General features: G+C 41.9%; 2 protein-coding genes across 2 annotated transcripts; both read right to left on the reverse strand.

Moving 5' to 3' along the window:
• Positions 1 to 296: 296 nt before the first annotated feature.
• On the reverse strand, positions 297 to 2,951 carry LLPH (LLP homolog, long-term synaptic facilitation factor). Its single transcript, XM_083365973.1, has 3 exons — positions 2,807 to 2,951; positions 1,829 to 2,028; positions 297 to 832 (listed from the first exon to the last, which is right to left on the reverse strand). The coding sequence occupies exons 2-3, from the start codon at positions 2,016 to 2,018 to the stop codon at positions 669 to 671; spliced, it is 354 nt and encodes a 117-aa protein (XP_083222099.1). The 5' UTR covers positions 2,019 to 2,028; positions 2,807 to 2,951; the 3' UTR covers positions 297 to 668.
• Positions 2,952 to 12,731: 9,780 nt separating this feature from the next.
• Positions 12,732 to 18,362, reverse strand: TMBIM4 (transmembrane BAX inhibitor motif containing 4; the record flags this gene model as incomplete). The annotated part of the gene is given in 11 exon segments (XM_083365595.1): positions 12,732 to 12,951; positions 14,381 to 14,426; positions 14,725 to 14,783; positions 14,785 to 14,849; positions 15,832 to 15,865; positions 16,399 to 16,504; positions 17,201 to 17,309; positions 18,133 to 18,241; positions 18,243 to 18,286; positions 18,289 to 18,343; positions 18,345 to 18,362. Coding segments are annotated over 11 exon segments (852 nt in total). The 3' UTR covers positions 12,732 to 12,744.
• Positions 18,363 to 18,808: the final 446 nt, after the last annotated feature.

Below are 18,808 nucleotides of genomic sequence, written 5' to 3' on the forward strand. Positions count from 1 at the left end.
TGGCCATACTATATATATTACACAAAACTTTTCCCCTGAAAACCAGTGGCATTCCAAAGCTATTATTCACACTTCAATGCCCTAAATGTTAACTTTGGCTTTATATTAGATATTAAATTAAATATTAACAGATTTGAAAAGATTTAAGAATGAGAAATGAGAACAAAATAAGTACATTTCTGCCAGATACATTTGAAATTGTTGTAGTAGGTTCAAAACTGAAGTACTTAGTTCTGTTGAGAATAATTCAACAATCAGCTGGAGCTAAGTTTCACTGAAATGAATGAGCAAGAATCTTGTGACACATTAAAGATTTACTACGGAACAAACATATAAAGATTGACAGCAATCCATGAAATATTACTTTATAAAAGGATTCTTGTTGTTAAGACTCAGCTCTTATTTTGCTACACCTGACTTAACACATCTGCTTTTCTGGAAAGCTAAGGCAATTATATTTTAAAGCATTTGATGGAAATTTGGTTGCCATTGGATGGTACCTATGTTTAGCTTAATTATAGTCCAGTTTGTACATAGATAATTGAAACTTTATTAATCTGAACATCTGAAACAAGAAAAAAGAAATTTGCCCCTTATGACTGGTGACATAAACCATTAAGTTCTTTCCCCCACCCCACCCCCTTTTATTTCTTAACATTTACCAGAGTCTACCAAGTTAATCCTTTTGGTGCTTTAGACTTATTTTTCCCTTTGACACGTTTTGCCTTTAGCTTTTTTCTCTGCCTGGGATTCATCCATACTGGATATTGTCCATGTTGATCTAGAAGAGTTTTCTGATTTCTTTTGACATCCATGTCCATCTTACTTCCATCTAGGGGAAAAAACACACATAAAGAAGTAAATTACTATTATCACCTCAAAACAGTAGAGTTAAAATGAATAAAAAAAAAACTGTAGTAGCATAAATTATTCTAATACTGAGAGTGAAGAACTATGAAATGAGGGAGGGACTAAGAGTTCATGTATGCTTACTGTACGATGGTTTTTAAAACAGTTTCAAATTTTTTAGTTAAGTCTTTCTCTGAAAAAAACAGAGATTCAATAAGAGAAACAGCCAAATGAAAACATCATTCTGATTATAATTTACAATGTTTCCCTTTTTTGCTTTCCACTGTCTATCTTAAAAAGAATAGGCACCAATCCCACAGGTCATCCTCATAAACTTCTTCCACATTATTCTCATTAACAGCGCTGTTCTTCCACTCTCAGAGTTTCCAGTTAGTCTTTTTGCTAGGATATATTCACTGGATAAATAAGATAACACACATAATATGGCCTATTTCTGCACTAACTATGCCAGGGGTGTCAAACTGCTGGCCTGTGGGCCGGACGCATCATCCGGAAGCCGTGCCCATCCCATTGCCGGCAATGGCAAAACCGTCCCGATACGTTGTGCGACGTCACGTGATGTCGTGAGTTTGACATGTCTGAACTGTGCCATCTGGTTAGTGGAAAAAACATCTGTCAATTCACAACAGTCTCATCTATATGATGGTATTAATTTTTTTTAAAGGGAAGATTTACATAGCCAAGGGAAATATGAGAAAAAGCAGCACCAAAAGAATGAAAACAGAGCAGTATCAGGTGAGGGACATAAAGTACCATGATTCCAATTTTTCAGAGTGTTTGTTACAAATCTTAAAACGACTCCCAGTCTAAGCAACTTCTAGATCCATGCATTAACTCCATAATTCTCAGCAACATCTATGCTGGATAGAGAATTCTCAAGTTAGAGACACACATCTGCAAGTTGCCTAGACTGGGAAACTTTGCTTTACAGCCATACGTAACAATAAATATGATTCACCGTCTGAATCCTTTTTCTCTAAGATTTTCTCAGCAGAAACCATAGTTGCTACTTTCTTTACTTCATCCATTACAACATCACTGCTGGTTTTCAGGATGCTCTGCAATCTGGCCAGTTCCTTGGGAGCATTTTTCTTTCTCTTCTCTGCTCGCATTTTTCTCTTCCATTTGCTTCTTAGGCTTTTTGCCATTGGTTTGCTTCTATAAATGGAAAAATAATGCATAAGACCAGTATGACAAAACAGAACAAGCTATGAGCTTGAAACATATATTTGTGGCTCCCCAAAACGCCAACTACAATGGGAGTATCTCCTATTTGTGCATAAAGTCAAAAATATATTTCTTCAGAAACACTCCCGAAAAGCAATTTCCATCTTTGTTTAAAACAGATTTGGGTGCAGTTTGTAAACAAGTTTGCATTGATGGGTCCTTACTTCCAAATAATATTTTCCTGCTTTCCAAAACTACACAGGATCCTAGAAATACAAAACTTACACAAATATTCCTGAACTTCCCCCTAGCAGAGGCAATGTATAGGAAGTTTTCTAATGAGTGACCAGTGTTAATTTGTTCCTCTAAACTGTGGCAGTTCTGAAGCCGCCTAGTTAAAATAATGTCATTATTTAGGATAAAAATGTTAAATATGAGAGGTTTCCTGGGTGTCCCACATCCAAGGACTCCTGCTATCTTTTCAAGATGAGCCATGGCCACCAAGCTGGTCTTATTCTAATGGGCGAATGTGTCAGATCTAGACAGTCTTTGGGCAGGAAATCCCAGGGCTGTGGGTTAGCCTAAAGAGTTGAACCGACAACCCAGACGAAGAAACAGTAAACCTCTGCCGTGCTGTTGCCAAGATCACCGGTCGGACTTGTTCATAAAATGATCAGAAGCTGAAAACCCGAAGACTTATGACAGGGACCTGGTCTCGAAATGCAGCAGCTCCTCTACAAATTACTGCCCCGTGCCCTTCCTCTGGTACCTGAGCACGCGGTGCTATATAACACGCAACTCCCTGCTTCCAACGGACGCGACTGCAACAAGCGGCTTCTTCCGGAATTGAAAGGCTTCGGCTTCTACGTGGGGCCGATGAAAATGGCAGCGCACGGAAGTCGCTTTCGAAGAAGTCGTGTCTTCTCGCGCTGCCCAACAGAGCCCCCTTGCGAGCTCCTCCGGTACTGTTCGAAGGGACCGATGCGGTGAGGGGATGGTTGATTGGAGGAGTTCTCCCAGGCGGTTACAGCGGCCGTCTTTTCTGGGAAAAGCCAGGCGAGAATCTTTCCCCGGCCAGACCTAACGACAATTTAGGTGCAGTTCCTCTAGCAATATTCCCTTCGTGCTTTAGCAGCGCTGTGAGGGAGGCGGACTCAACTCACCTCGAGAACAAAAAGAACTTCCGATCAGGCGACAGAATGAATGAGTTGGAGAGAAGAGAGGGTCCCAGAAAGTTACACCAACCTCCCGTAAATGTTTTTTGTTTGAAAAACAGTGATGACTATGCTCAACAGAAGTTATATACGTTATATAACCGCAAATCCAATCTTTTGGAAAGGGAAACCAAGAGATGACTGACATATGTGACATTTCTGGGCAAAGCTCGGAAGTTATGCTAGCATCTTGTCTTAGATTCTGATGGTACACTTGGAAAATATACCTGCATTTATGGTATTTAACAGTTTATAGCTCACTGCTATAAATGAATGTGTAAGTTTTCATAGTATTATAATATTTGTATTTTTTTAATTTAGAGGATTTCCATGGTGCCCAGTCCTTAACAGCTCACAGAATTAAAGCAAACCTTAAAACAGTGTGCAACACACCTTTAAACAAAACAAGTTAGTTAGAACAATGAAAATGCACTGGATTTTCTAAATAGTAAAAAAGGCTAAATTGGAAGAAAATCCACAATGTGGAGGAAGACAAAAGTAATCTTAGCAAGTAGAACCAAGGTAGAAACTTTACCAATGATCTAAGAGTGCAGGACAAACTACATGGGATAGGTAAGATAGTTTGGTCCTAAACCATGTAAGGCTCTTTACACCATTGCAAGCACCTTGAATGGGGCTCAGAAGACAACTGATAAATTCACAAAATGTTTTTGATGGAACTTTCAGCAGATTCATGTGCTGCTGTTGCTGGATGAGATATAATTTGTGAACATCTTTGAGGGCTGGATCTGGATGATTGAAAATCTCCATAGACACTTTGAATGGTCACTGAACAGGTGTTCATTAAATTACTATTTATACAGCGATATTCCCTACTCTGCTTCTGTTGGATTCAGTCTTTCCCTTCTCCCCTTTTCGTCTTTCTCTTCACAATATCCTGGTAAACTGAATGCTTTTTTGTTATTATAGTTGGAGATTAGAATAGGAACCAAGTAGCTTTTTCTATCCACCTCGAGAAATTTGTCACCTTCACAGAATAGCTGCTAAACTATCATTCTTTTCTTTCTGTTTGGAATACATCTAAAGAATATTTTTGCTATTTACAACATCCTCCACTAGTAATAACTAGTTTTCAGTTTCCTGAGATCATTGGTAAAAAAATTGCCCTGCCTGTCTATGCTCTCCTTTTCTGACTTAGTTCCTTTCATTTCCAATATATGCCTCTTTGGCAGAGGTGGGCGTTGCTCAAATCCTTCCTAACCTTTTGTCAAGCAACATTGGCTTCATCCATTCAAGGTGCTGGTGATGACCTATGTGGGCGTGCCTGCCCTATGGAATCAATTGCCGGTGGAACTCCGGATCGCACCCAACCTTTGTTCGTTTCGCCGGGACCTAAAAACCTGGCTTTTTGAGTTAGCTGGCCTGGACTGAGGGGTTTTAAGGTTTTTAAATTCTAATTTTAAATTTTGGGGCTATTGATTTAATTTTATTTTAATTTTTATATTGTCTTGTTTTAATTTTGCCCTGTAAACCGCCCTGAGTCCTTCAGGAAAAGGGCGGTATATAAATTGAAATAAATAAATAAATAAATAAATAAATAAATAAAATCTATTGTGTTCTCAACTTAGGTAGTCCTTGACTTACAATCGCAAGTAAGGGCTATTAACATGTTTTCCCCAAAATAAGACCCACCCCCAAAATAAGCCCTAGCCTGATTTTTGGGGTCGGGCCTAATATAAGCTCTCCCCCCAAAATAAGCTGGGGCGGGTTTGGCCAGCACAGGTGGCGGCAGCACACGGGGGCCGACAGTGTCCGGCAGCAGCTACAGCGTGCCAGCCCCTTGGCGCAGCACAGGTTAATCCACGCGTGGAGGCAGAGGTGGGGGGAAAGTGTTTGGGCACCTATGGGGCACTTGGAAATTGTGTGATTTGCTCCATTTCCACGCGCCCCATAGGCACCCAAACACTTCCCCCTGAACTGAGATCTGATGGAGACTGGAAGCTTCATCTGCTTGCAAATGGGGTGCTTTGAAACAGTTATTAGCTCTGTCTGCAAGTGCCCCATTCGCAAGCAGACCATACCCTCCCCCACCTGCCTTAGCTCATGGCTGCAGTGTGGTAGGCCATGTGGCCTCCTGCCGTGAGAGGTCATAGAGGTGGGCTGGCAGCCACGCGGATTCCTGCTGGATAGGATTGTTGGTGCTGCCACTGCAAGGCAAAGCAGGTGTCGGGGAAAAAATACATTCCCTGAAAATAAGACCTACTGCCTCTTTTGAGGCAAAAAAAAATATATAAGACCAGGTCAGGGAAACATGGTACAAACCAATAGAGTCACAAAACCAGGTCTTTCTCTTCAAGATAAGAATGCAACTGTTAATTCAGTCAAAGCTGATAAAAGACACTTATTGTCACTGAAGCAGCATGACTGTCTACATCAATACAACTGTAACCTGAACCTGTAGGTTTTTTGGAAGCTAAGTTAAGTAAACCCAAGGAGGCCACAATACTTTTTTAGGGAAACTAAACTAACAGGTAAATCCTACTATGTCACTATTCTTTGGAAAGCTAAGCTAACATAAGCAAATTCTATTTTATTACAATAAATAAATAATAAATAAATAAATAAATAATAAGATACCGGGAGGTGTCCACCAACCGCTACTCAGGCCAGGCCTGAGATTGATCACGCTGAGAGGGAGCTTGGACTAGCTAACCTCGGGGCCCCGAAGCGGAGTTTGGGATTACCTATTCCAACGACGGTAGGGAATGGCAGTAGGTGTCCGAACAGAGGACCGCATCAACATCCGGGAGTGCGTCCCCGCTATCTTCAAGCGGTGATGCACTCTGACCCTCTGGTTTCGGCCCGTGGTACCGGGAGCGAAGATAATCAACCACCTGAGCTCAGACTTGTATATCTTAATGCCAGATCCATAGTCAATAAAGCTCCTCTCATCCGAGATTTGGTTGAGAGTGAACATGCGGATCTGGCCTGCATTACGGAAACCTGGTTAGGACCTGAGGGTGGTGTCCCTTTGGTAGATCTTTGCCCACCAGGTTTCCAGGTGCTACACAGGCCTCGGGCTCAGGGAAGAGGCGGGGGAGTGGCGGTAGCGGTGAGGGAGAACCTGTATCCGCGAGAGGCCACTGTTGTCCAAATAGCCGGGTGTGAGTCTCTCCTCCTTAGATGTGGCCCTAAGGCTCAGTTGGGCTTGCTGCTAGTGTACCTTTCACCTAGTCGCGTAGCAGCAGCCCTGCCCGAGCTTCTTGTCATCCTCTCGGGACTGGTGGTTGAGTTCCCCAAAATTATGATCTTGGGTGACTTCAACTTACCATCCCTGGGGAGATCATCTGAGTTGGCTCGGGAGTTCATGGCTTCCATGACGGCCATGGACCTGACGCACATAATCCAGGGCCCAACTCATGTAGGAGGACACATGCTCGATTTGATTTTCCTATCTGGACAGTGGTTAGATGATCTGGGTGGGGGCTCTCCAATTGTTACGCCCCTGTCATGGACAGATCATCATCTCCTGCGGCTGACCTTCCGCTTTGCCACTCCCCGTTGTGGGGTTACTGAACCAATGAAATGGTACCGCCCCAGGCAGTTAATGGACCCTGGGCGGTTCCAAACAGCGCTTGGCCCCCCACCTGCCTCCTTTGCTCATAGCTCGGCCAGTGCCATGGTGGAAGCCTGGGAAAAGGCAGCCACAGAGGCACTTGACCGAGTTGTACCCATGCGGCCCCTGACCTGTTGCAGATCCCAATGGGCTCCATGGTTTTCTACGGAGCTCCGGGAGATGAAACGTCAGAGATGGGGCCTAGAGAGCTGTTGGAGATCCAGCTGATCCGAATCCGACCGATCGCGACTAAGGTCCTTTACGAGGTCTTATCTCGCGGCGCTAAGGAGGGCAAGGTCTAATTACTTTGCTACCCTTATCGCGTCCGCAGATAATCGCCCGACCGCCCTGTTTAAGGTGACCCGCTCCCTCCTGAATCTAGAGGTGAAGGAGGATCCCTTGCAGGGTCGTGCTGAGGAATTTAGCCAACATCTGCTGGACAAAATCGCTCGGATCCGGACCAGTCTGGATTCCAACTGGGCAGAGTCTGACGATGAGAACTTGGACAGTCTTGTTGATGTTATCTGGGAAGAGTTCGATCCTGTGACTCTGGACGAGGTAGAAAGGATCATGAGGAAGCTAAGCTCCACTACATCCTTATTGGACCCGTGCCCCTCCTGGCTGGTTTATGTGGCTCGGGATGGGACACGAGGCTGGATCCATGCAGTGGTAACTGCTTCATTGAAAGAGGGCGGTTTCCCCGCAGCCTTGAAAGAAGCAGTGGTGAGACCCCTCCTCAAAAAGCCTTCCCTGGACCCAGCTGTTTTAAACAACTTTCGCCTGGTCTCCAACCTTCGCTTTCTTGCGAAGGTTGTTGAGAGCGTAGTGACGCATCAGCTTCCTCTGTTCCTTGAAGATGCTGATTATCTAGACCCATACCAATCGGGTTTCAGGCCCAGACACAGCACAGAGACGGCATTGGTCGCTCTGATGAATGATCTCTGGTGGGCTCGGGACAGGGGTCATTCCTCTGTCCTGGTCCTATTAGACCTCTCTGCGGCTTTTGATACCATCGACCATGGTATCTTACTGCGGCGTCTCAGGAGATTGGGAGTGGGAGGCACTGTTCTTCAGTGGTTCTCTTACCTTCTGGAATGTTCACAGTGGGTGTTGGCGGTGGCCAGAGATCGACCCCAAGGCCTCTCATTTATGGAGTTCCTCAGGGGTCGGTCCTCTCACCTCTCCTGTTTAACATCTATATGAAGCCGGTAGGTGAGATCATCCGTGGTTTTGCAGTGGGTTATCATCAGTATGCTGACGACACCCAGCTTTTCATCTCAACCCCAAACCACATCAGTGATGCCCTCGACGTGATGTCCCGTTGCCTGGAAGCGGTCCGGGAATGGATGGGGAGGAACAGGCTTCAACTCAACCCGGACAAGACTGAATGGCTGTACATACCGGCATGTCAGGATATTCAGATTATTCCATCTCTTAATATCGGTTCGTCTGGTGCGCCAGCTGCGACCCTATCTGGACCTGGATGCCTTGCGTACAGTCACCCATGCACTTGTGACCTCTCGTCTTGACTACTGCAACGCTCTTTACATGGGGATGCCCTTGAAAACCACTCGGAAGCTTCAGCTGGTGCAGAGTGCAGCTGCACGAGTGCTTTTGGGGGTCTCCCGATACTCCCATATTACACCTCTGCTCCGTGAGCTGCACTGGCTTCCAGTTGCCTTCCGGGTGAAATTCAAGGTGCTAGTGATGACATACAAAGCCCTACATGGCGTGGGTCCGGATTACCTACGGGAGCACCTACTGCCAGCGTCAACATCCCTCCGTCCTGTGCGCTCCCACAGAGAGGGCCTCCTCAGGGTGCCACCGGTCAGAGAATGTCAGCTGGTGACCCCCAGGGGGAGAGCATTCTCGGTGGGTGCGCCAATCCTTTGGAACCGCTTACCAGCTGAAATCCGGATGGCCCCCGACCTTCGCTCCTTCCGGCGTGATCTAAAAACTTATCTATTCCAACAAGCCGGCCTGGCCTGATGGATTTGGGTTTTAAAATTTTCTCACTTTATTGCTTTATTGTATTCTTACTTTATTGCTCTGTACACCGCCCTGAGTCCTCCGGGAGAAGGGCGGTATATAAAACAAAGAAACAAACAAACAAATAAATAAATAAATAAATAAATTTCCTGTAACTTTAGAGCGTTTTGGACATACGGGTTATGAACTGGAACTATAATTAAAATTTGAACTTTGAATACAGATTGTGAATAAACACTCAAAACAAGTTTTGATTTTGGAATTACTTTTGATAACAGACTGAAATTATAAAAATAAAATGGCACTGACAAAAAATGATCAGTCAGCAGAGATCTCTGAGTTCACGTTCTTCAGGATATTACAATTCAAATATTACACAATACAACTTTCTGCTTAACAGTGACAAAACTATCTACAAGTCTCAACAATAGAAAGCAAAGAAACAGAGAAAGGGGATCACATAATGAACATTTTATTAAAATTTATTATTACTTTTATAAGTTTTTAATCACCTGCCAGAATAGCAGAAGAAATCTAACTAATTTTGCTATTACTTCATAGCTGAAGGACCAACTAGTAAATATTATTCTGCATAAAAATATTTCAGTCTTAGAACCATTAGTGAAAAGGTCCTAAGAATGGACTCAAATAAGTTTCAAACTCTTTTCACATTCTAAAAGGGTTCTATAGAACAGGGCTTTTCAACCTTTTCACCCATTGTACCACTTTAAGGATAAGGCACTATCCGAGTACCACCAGTCGCCCAGCAAGGTGTCAAAAACTTGACCAAAAAAAAGAGAAAAAAAACCTGATAAAGTACAAGTAGTCCTCGACTTACAACAATTCGCTTAGTGACTATTCAAAGTTACAATGGCCCTGAAAAAAGTGACTTGTGACCATTCTCCACACTTATGACTTATGTTGCAGCATTCCCAGGGTCATGTGATTTACATTCAGATGCTTGGCAACTGATTCATACTTATGACATTCTGTGTCCCAGGGTCATGTGATCACCTTTTGCAACTTTTTTACAAGCGAAGTCAATGGCTGGGGGGGCGTGGCCAGCTCATCACTCAGGTTGCAGGATGCCTGTGGGGGGGGGAAATCCATGGGTCTCTGGTGGGGGGGGAGATGGGGTGGGTGTCTTCCTTCCCTCCCTCTCTCCCATTGTCCCTTCCTTCCTTTACTTCCTCTCACCTTTCCTTTTTCTTTCCTTCTTTCATCACCTTTCTCCCTCTTTTCCCTACTTGCTTCTTCCTTGCTTTCTCTCACATTTCTGTCTTCCCTTCCGTTTTCTTTCCTTCCCTTTTCATCCATTTATTTCTTTTCCTTCCCTTCCCCATCCACATACTTTTCCTTTCCCTCCCTCCCCATTTGGTCAGCCGGTAAAATTGTCTGACAGATTCTTCCAGGGGAGTTTTAAAAAAGGAAAAAAGGAGAGACAAGGCAGCTTTCTCAACCGGAAGTACAAGGGGGTTTCTCCGGGGACGTCAGGATGCCACCTTACTACCTGACAGAGACTCGAGGCTGCTCCTCTTTTTGATCCTGGCTGGGAAAATGGGCCTGTGTGTGTGAGGAAAAAAGATGGGACTCAGGCACAGTATGCGTCTCCCCACTCCAGAGAGCCCCTCTTTCCCCAGCGCATTGCTCCCAGCCCTATTCGCAGAAGAGGAACGCCGCCTGCCACGCTGCCTTGGGACCCTCCACGGAAGCCAAGAGGGCTGGGAGCGAAAGCATGGCTTCAGCTGGGGAGTTCAAGAAAAGGGTGCCTGGGAGCGCTCTGGGGGTGAAGAGCCAAGGGCATCTGGGCTGGCCCTCCACAGCTTGGCTGTGCTACCGTGAGGCCTGTTGAGGGCGGCGCGCTCTGGCATCCCAGGCTCGGCTGGCAGAGGGCGAGCGGTGCGCCAATCAAGCGAACGTAGGGAAGTGGAGCCAGGCAGCTGCCTTCCCCTGCCGGGCTCGGTGCCTCCCCTACTTGGCCACAAGGGAGCGGCTACTCCCTCCCTGCCCGCCCGCCGCCCTTCGCCGGGTAGAGAAATCTGGCCGAGGCTGAGCAAAGGTTGTGGGCACTTCTCCATGGGGCAAGCCGGCTGTCGGAATTGCGCTGCCTGTGCACCCCCCTCCAGCTCCGGGGCTGCCTGCAGACTAACCTCCGCCACTTTGCACCTCTTCGGCTGTGTGCCCCGCCAGCCCGGCCATGTCGCTGATGGAGCTCTACAGGGGGTCGCCGGTGAGAATGGGGGAAAGGCTCCCGGAGTTCCGCTGGCTTCCCGGTGGTTGCTCCAGCCGGTGAAGAGAGGAGGGGGGGGTGAGCCTGGAACCAGCCCCAACCACTCTGGGAGGCCAGCGGAATGCCGGGAGCTCTCTGTGGAGGGACGATCTGGCATCACGCTGTGGGGAGGGGAATCCCAGTGGCGTCCTCATGGCTGCAGGCATGGACCTCCCTGCAGTGGAAACCCCGCAGAAACCCGCTTGAGCATTCGGGAGGAAAGATGGGATTTCCTCCCTTCATTCAGTGAGCGCAAAAGATGTCTGGACGGATCAAGCCTAATCAGGTTCTTCCAGCCCCCACCCCCGCCCAGATGCCCTCACCATCCCCCAAGCATTTTTTTTTACTAACCTGCTTTCAGCTGCATTCTGTTTCTCCGCTTCTCCCCTTCGCCACGTGTTTGTGGGACTATGCTAAAAAAGAAAAAAAGTTCCATGAGAGATCTCGTGAGAAGTTAGAAAGTCTCATGGAACTTTTTTTGTCCCACAAACACGTGAAAAGAAGCAAATGGAGAAACGGAATGCAGCTGAAAACAGGTTAGTAAAAAAAAATGATTTTTACTTTTTTTTATAGTGTTCAACCGGTCCTACGCGTACCACCAGCCATGTGCTCGCGTACCACTACTGGTATGTGTACCACCGGTTGAAAAGCCCTGCTATAGAAAACATAAAATTGTTGGGGGCAATTAAGCTGACTTTATAATAATGCCGCTTGGGAGTGTGTGTGAAAGCCCTAATAAGCAGGCATATACATAGAATGAAGGCTACTGCTAAGCTTGTAAGCCGCCCTGAGTCTTCGGAGAAGGGTGGGATATAAATGGAATTAAAATAAATAAAATAAATAAATATGGTATTTCTGAACTTTTTTAAAATTTCAGAATAGACTATTGCCTGTCAATTCTTTTTTGTTTACTTTACAACACAGACATGTCAAACTCATGACGTTGCACAACGTATAGGAACCTTTTCGCCATTGCCGGCAATGCGGTGGGCGTGGCTTTTGGATGATGCATCCGGCTGGTAGGCTGGCAGTTTGACACCCCTGCTTTAATAGATTATCCATCTTAAGAATCCTTCCCATAAAAGTTTATTTCTTTTTTGGGGGGGTATTTTTTCTGAAATACAACATACTTGGAAGTACAGATATTTATTAGAAAAAGCAAAATTATGTTGTAGGAGCAGTTCTTCAAATAAAAATGCTCATAAAGTTTTTTGTAAAAGAACAACAATAGAATTTTAGCTTATTTAAAATTTCAGTGTTCAATAGTGAAATCAAGGAGAATTATGCTATCTAACCAGCAACAACTGTGATTCTCAAAGGACACATCTGTGGCAATTACTGCAGGAATAAAATAGAATTTTAATTGTACTTATTGACACAAATGAGTTGATGAGCAAGTCTTTCAATCAATACTAATAATATGCAAATAGATGGAGTAAGCCTTTGCCAAATAGCCAAGATGCCTGCAATTAACTGATCTCAGAATAGATTCAGTAAGAATCCGCTCTCTAAAACACTGTTTATACAAAAAACATTGAAGCCAGGACAGAATGTAAAACCAGGCTTCACTCTCAAAGTAGACTGCAGATTTTCTAGGTCTTAATTAACTCTTTAGATACTGCATATAAATTATCTCAAATTTGCATTAAAACTCCCAATTATTTTTTATTAAATGCTTCTAGCAAACGAAGCAGGTGCAAAAACAGATTGATGATGTCCAAATAAAGATTGATTGCAGCTAGTATATATTCTTCCGGAGAGAGTTTGTGCATTAATAGATGAGTGTCGTAGATGATAAATCCACAGAACAGAAGTGCTCCTGCAGCAGCAAATACCAGCTCTACTATTTCACTATTGAAAAAGAACTAAAAACAAGGAGATAAATGGAGTTTTAGTACAATTTTTTAATATAAAAACATATTAAAATTAGTTATTTATAATGGTATTATAACTTAAACTTTAAAAAATGATTGAGTACAATTAATATTATTTTCTAGATTCTAAATAGAGGTCATTCATGTGACTTTAGGACATTCCCTGTTACCAACAAAATAAGATCTTCTCATATCCTATGATTGCCAATGATTTCCTAAAGCAACAGATGTAACTTCATTTCAAATTAGATACATCTTTAAATATCAGTGCAACTGCATTTTCTTAATGTAATGTGTATGGGCATCATTTTGAATGAATAAAATCAACTGCATTGAGAATACTGCTTTTCTAAAGGGCTTCTCATGCTGCAACTCTTTTAAGGAATAATTGGGTGTTTTCTCACAATAGTATTGCTAACACAATAATCAATCTGAAAAATATTTTAATGAACTCTTCAAGAAAATGAATGAATTAGAAGGATTCTGCACTCTGAGTAAATCTAAAAGCTTTTCCTGCTCTTTTTTCACAGATTTAAAATGTTATTATTAAACAATGTTATCTGTCCGTATGTTTTGTGTCACCTTCACCTCTGACAAAATCACTCCATCTATTTAAACTATATTACCATACAATACATTGTTTTCCCATTTTACTGTGAACCACACCTTCAAAGTTACATAGACAGAAATATGACAATTTCACAGCTGCTGGGGCCATTTCCAGCATAATTTTTATATATTTATTCAATGAAGATTTCTTGAGAGAAATGTAATCACATTGTCTGTTCATTACAGATACAGACTTAGAAACAGCCACAAATGATTGGAAGTGCGCACCTGCACAGCAGGTTATCAAACTGAGTCGGGATTAATGAATGTATGGTTGAACTGCAGAAACCATGGCTCTGTAGATCATGATATCTGCTGATCATCATTCTCCATGCCTGGACTGGCCAGCCTTAAAATGAAAAAAGCTCCTTTATTTAGCTATCAAAAACCAATATTACAAATATTGGTATCTGATTTCTGTAGAATAATCATTGTTTTTATGTAAAATTATTTGAATTGAGATGTTATTTTGAGAGTGTAATGTTGAAACATCAAGTTTGTGGAGCAAAAAAAATTAAAAGATAAACCTGTTTAAATTTGATCTTAACAGTATGCACTTATTTATATATATCGCTTAATTTAAAAACTCTTAAAACTAATTTCAACTTCACCCGTTTTCATTAATAAGCTACATGCTCATAATCCCCAAATGGACACATAAGACTTTCATTGAAAAAGAACACAATTATCAGTTTTAAAAAACAAGATTTTAAAATGGGGGTTAGCACCTAATAATTCAATCTATATAAAACAGTTAACATCCTATGGAGATCTCCAAAATTTTAATTATCTAAGATAAATAACCTCTTACCTTTAAAAAGCTTGACAGGAGAAGAATCCATAAGCAAGTAAACAGCCTGAGAAGGCACAAAAATATCTTATTTGTAGTATGCTTTTAACTTAGCTCTTTTAAAATGTAGATACACTTATTTCCTATATATTGTTAAGTATAAAATCACATATTAAAATAATTACAAACTATTTTTCTTTTTTTTATTAACAAAGCAAACTTGAAAATCCCCTGCCTTGGTTCTTTTGCTGCAATCACAACATATCAACAAATCTTAAAAGAATCCGTCATCACTGATTATTATTCCAGTAAGACAGTCACTCAAAATGCCCAAATGCCAAAGTATATAACAGAAACTAGCTTACCCTGCTCCAGCTTTGCTGAAATCCCGTTTGGATTGTAACGTGTACAAAGTACAAAGTAAGGGCCAAAAACACAGTTGTTGTCAGAATAAAGGCTTGTAGCACAATTGATACGTCATAGAAAGTCACTAGCAAGGAGGGAAAAACAAATTTAAACATACCATAATTCTAAAATCTAGTATAATTCTTCACAGGTTAAGAAAGTGTGAATGACAAGTAATGCACTGTATACATTTTAAAGCACAGATTTTGTTCTATTAATACTTCATAGCAGAAGCCAGGGGCGGGGGGGGGGGAGAGAGAATGGGACACAACATAACAACACGCAGAAAAATCTATTTGTTTTTACCCAGAAGGTCCTAACAGAAATTAAATCTGAATTTAGTCATATGTTTTCTTGTTTTAAGAAAATAAATTTAAAGCAAGAGGTTTGAGATGCTTTGGAAAATGTCTGGAGGCCTTCTCTCTTCAACATTTGAGTGCAAGGGCATCATTATTCATCTTCCTCATATCTTGACTGAATCAAGAGACAAAAATAATTCAAACATTTCAAGGTACATATAGCCTTCAAGCCAATATAGACCTACTACTGACAGCACCAGGGGGCATAAAAATTAATAAAAAAGCCAATACTCATTGTTAGCCATTAACCTTTCACTCTGGTGGGTCTTCAGAAACAGCCTATAAGTACTTTGAAATAATTCTGATCCTTTCTTGCTTGACACTTGGTGGGTTAAGAGAGAGACATTCCCCACCGACAAGTATAATTTTGTCAGCTCCTACGGGCAAAGGTGAGGGATGTTGGCCCCTTTATGACTTGTGGACTTCAACTCCCAGAATTCCTGAGCCAGAATGGAATATATAGATGATATGAACAAAAGCAACCATTGTATAAATAATTCACAGCTGCAGCCTATTTCTCTATCAGAAAACAACTTCTTGTGTACAGTGAGGCTATGAGGAAAAAAAATCAATTTGTTGGAATTATTTCACTACTGCTTTTATCTTAAGATTGCTAAAGAAAACTCTCATCGGGCTTGGAAAAATATATTTTCAGTTCAGGCAGCAACCAAAGGTCTGATGATGTCAATTAAATAAGATAAATTTTACCTGTAATAGCAACAGTCAGTGCTTCTAAAAGAGTCTATAAGGAATAAAAAGAAGTATCATTCAACTAATTAAACCTTAATCACTGCATCATCCCACAGAACCTGGAGGTTGACAATACTTCTATTACTGTTGACCACTGCTACCTATGAAGAAGTGGGGATAGCAGCCAAATGTTTCAATCAGAACAAATTACACATAGACATACCTTTGAAAGCAAGCATTTTCACATCATTATTAAGTCAACTAGTCTATTTGCTGAAAAAAAGGTCAGCTAGGTTTGTCTCTAAAATATATTTTCTGATATATGCAAATTTACTCTGCTATGCATATTCAAAAGCTATGCAGAAGGAAACAGTATACATCATTTTCAAAGAGACAGCATATGTTCCACAGATGTCTGTAAAATGCTTTTCCTTTTAAAAAAAATTATATTAATAGAAGAACTACTAGAAGAACAAAGCTAAAACAAAAAAACTTATGGGGGAAAAACAGAACTATACAGTAAAATACATTCACCTCACTAGATCAACTGCAACTATCAAAGTCATGCATTATAAAAATACTTACAAATCCAAAGAGAAGATATAAATTAACTGGATACTGATGTCTGTATAAAGTTAAAGCCACAATCACAGCCAAAGAACCAAACAGGGCCATCAAAAGTAAAGCAGGACTGTAAATTTAAGTATGACAACATATTAGGAAACAATATTCTAATATCTTTTGTTCCCCCCAAAATAGTAGATAAAACAATCTTATATTTAAAATACTTCAGTAAGTTTAGAAAGAATAAAACACCTTTATTAGTTAAGCTGAATTACAACATCTATGGTAGGTTATCAATATTTCATATATTTAAATTCTGCTTTTAAATAAAAAGACATATTCACAATAGCAATCTATTTCTGGATGATTATATTAATTACTATATAGCTTTATTCAGACACACAACTGAATGGAGAAGAAGCTACTTACTGGCAAAGGAGAATAGAAACAGGCTATTATTAGGAGGAAAACATAATTTTTCCCTTATAAGCAATTTTTCACACCCACAAATAGTGGAATCATTATATACATTTTTCTCTCCCAAGCAAACAATTTATTTAACAAGAAATGAATACGTTTTCCCAGTAACTCTCCTACCCTCTCCTCAGTGAACATATTTCTAGAAACAATTCCCTAGATCAGCGTTTTTCAACCTTTGTAGATGTTGGCTGGGGAATCTTGGAGTTCAACTAAACACATTTTAATGTTGCCAAGGTTGAGAAACAGCCTTAGACTACCTTGCAGAATCATAAAACACTGGATCCGTATTTATTTTGCATTAAAAAAATGAAGCAAATTCAACCAGATTCACTATAGATCCTACCTTTCATGTACAAATGTCCGAATTGTGGTGGAATAGAGAAAAGCTGCAGAGGTCACAGTTGTCAAAAAAATCTGGACTGAAAGTATGCTATAGACTTTGCGCAGAAAAGCTAAAATATAGAAAATAAGAACACTTCATTATTGTTTATTTTCAAGATTTATGCTGAAATCAAATATCTATCCTTTGTTCTTGTTTGTTTCTACACTGCAATCTTTAGATTTTTTTATGGTATCCATTGCAATAAAAACTGAATCATCAGGGGACAGTCATATTACTATGACACTAGTTGTTTATCATCCAAAAACTAATATATTGTGGCGAGTATATGAGACTCCCCCACAGAGCCATGCATGTAGAATTCTTGATCTAAGATGGTGCAGGTCTCCGCTATTGCTCTATTAAAAATGAATTTAAAAATTCTGCAATGTTGCCTACACTACACAACTCTTCCCATATAAAGATGTTCATTGTAGATTATTCTCTGATTTGTTCTACCTTTGCCACATTACTCTCCTAAAGGATGGCCATGTTTCATCTGTAAAGGAGAGCATCTGAAACGTGGAAGCAAGAATACTGGATCATTTTTCTGATAAGAAAGTACCATTAGAAGACAAGTCTTCCCCACCACCACCACGACATGCGTTCTGGGATTGCATTCCCTTTTGGGGAAAAGGCCAAGGAATTGGCATAACATGATCCATGACTGCCACTTGAGCGCAGTGGCAGAGTCCTAAAGCGAGCACGACAGGCAATATGGCCTGGAGCGAAGACTATTTACAAACGGGAGTAATTTCGTCTTCGAAGGTCAAGGGAAGGTTTTGAGCTAAACGGGAGAAGGGGAAGCTTCATTGGGAATTGGTGAAAGCAACGACTTCCGAATGGAGAACGGAAAAGGCAAGGTGGGTGAGAGAGGAGGGCTGACCAGGATTTACCCAAGCGGATGTGTACGCTAGCCGTCGCGACGTTAGTGCCATAATTGAAATCGTCCTCAATGGACGACCTCGGATAACTCTCCGCAGCCATCGTCGCAGTCGCTTGTCCCTCCCGAACTTCCGCGTCTGAGCTTCCAAATCGGTTGCTGAAGGCGTTGCTCGCAACTTCCGGCTTGTATTCGCTCAAACTGGAGCGGTTATAGTCTTGTAATTCCCAACGGTGATGTCATCGCCAGCCAATGGTTGCATTTTAAAGGTAACACAGAGGCGGGAAGAGCGCTGTGTTTCATGTTTTTCAAGATTGTAGAACAGGGGTCTTCAAACTTGGCCCTTTTATGACTTGTGGACTTCAACTCCCAGAATTCCTCAGCCAGCTTTGCTGGCTGAGGAATTCTGGGAGTTGAAGTCCACAAGTCATAAAAGGGCCAAGTTTGAAGACCCCTGTTGTAGAAGCTTCGCCGTCCGATGGTCTTTTGTGAGGCGGGGTCCTCCATCCATTTGTTGCCCTAGCATGCTGGTGGCGTGAATCTGTGTACGAGGTAGATTCCCTTAAGTCTCTGAAAGGCTAATAATGCACTGGCAAAGTGTGTGTGTGTGTGTGTGTGTGTGTGTGTGTGAGAGAGAGAGAGAGAGAGAGAGAGAGTGTTACATGCAGTGCAGAATGCATATTTGATTC

This window comes from Vipera ursinii (assembly GCF_947247035.1).
Source record: "Vipera ursinii genome assembly, chromosome: 6".
Taxonomy (NCBI): domain Eukaryota; kingdom Metazoa; phylum Chordata; class Lepidosauria; order Squamata; family Viperidae; genus Vipera; species Vipera ursinii.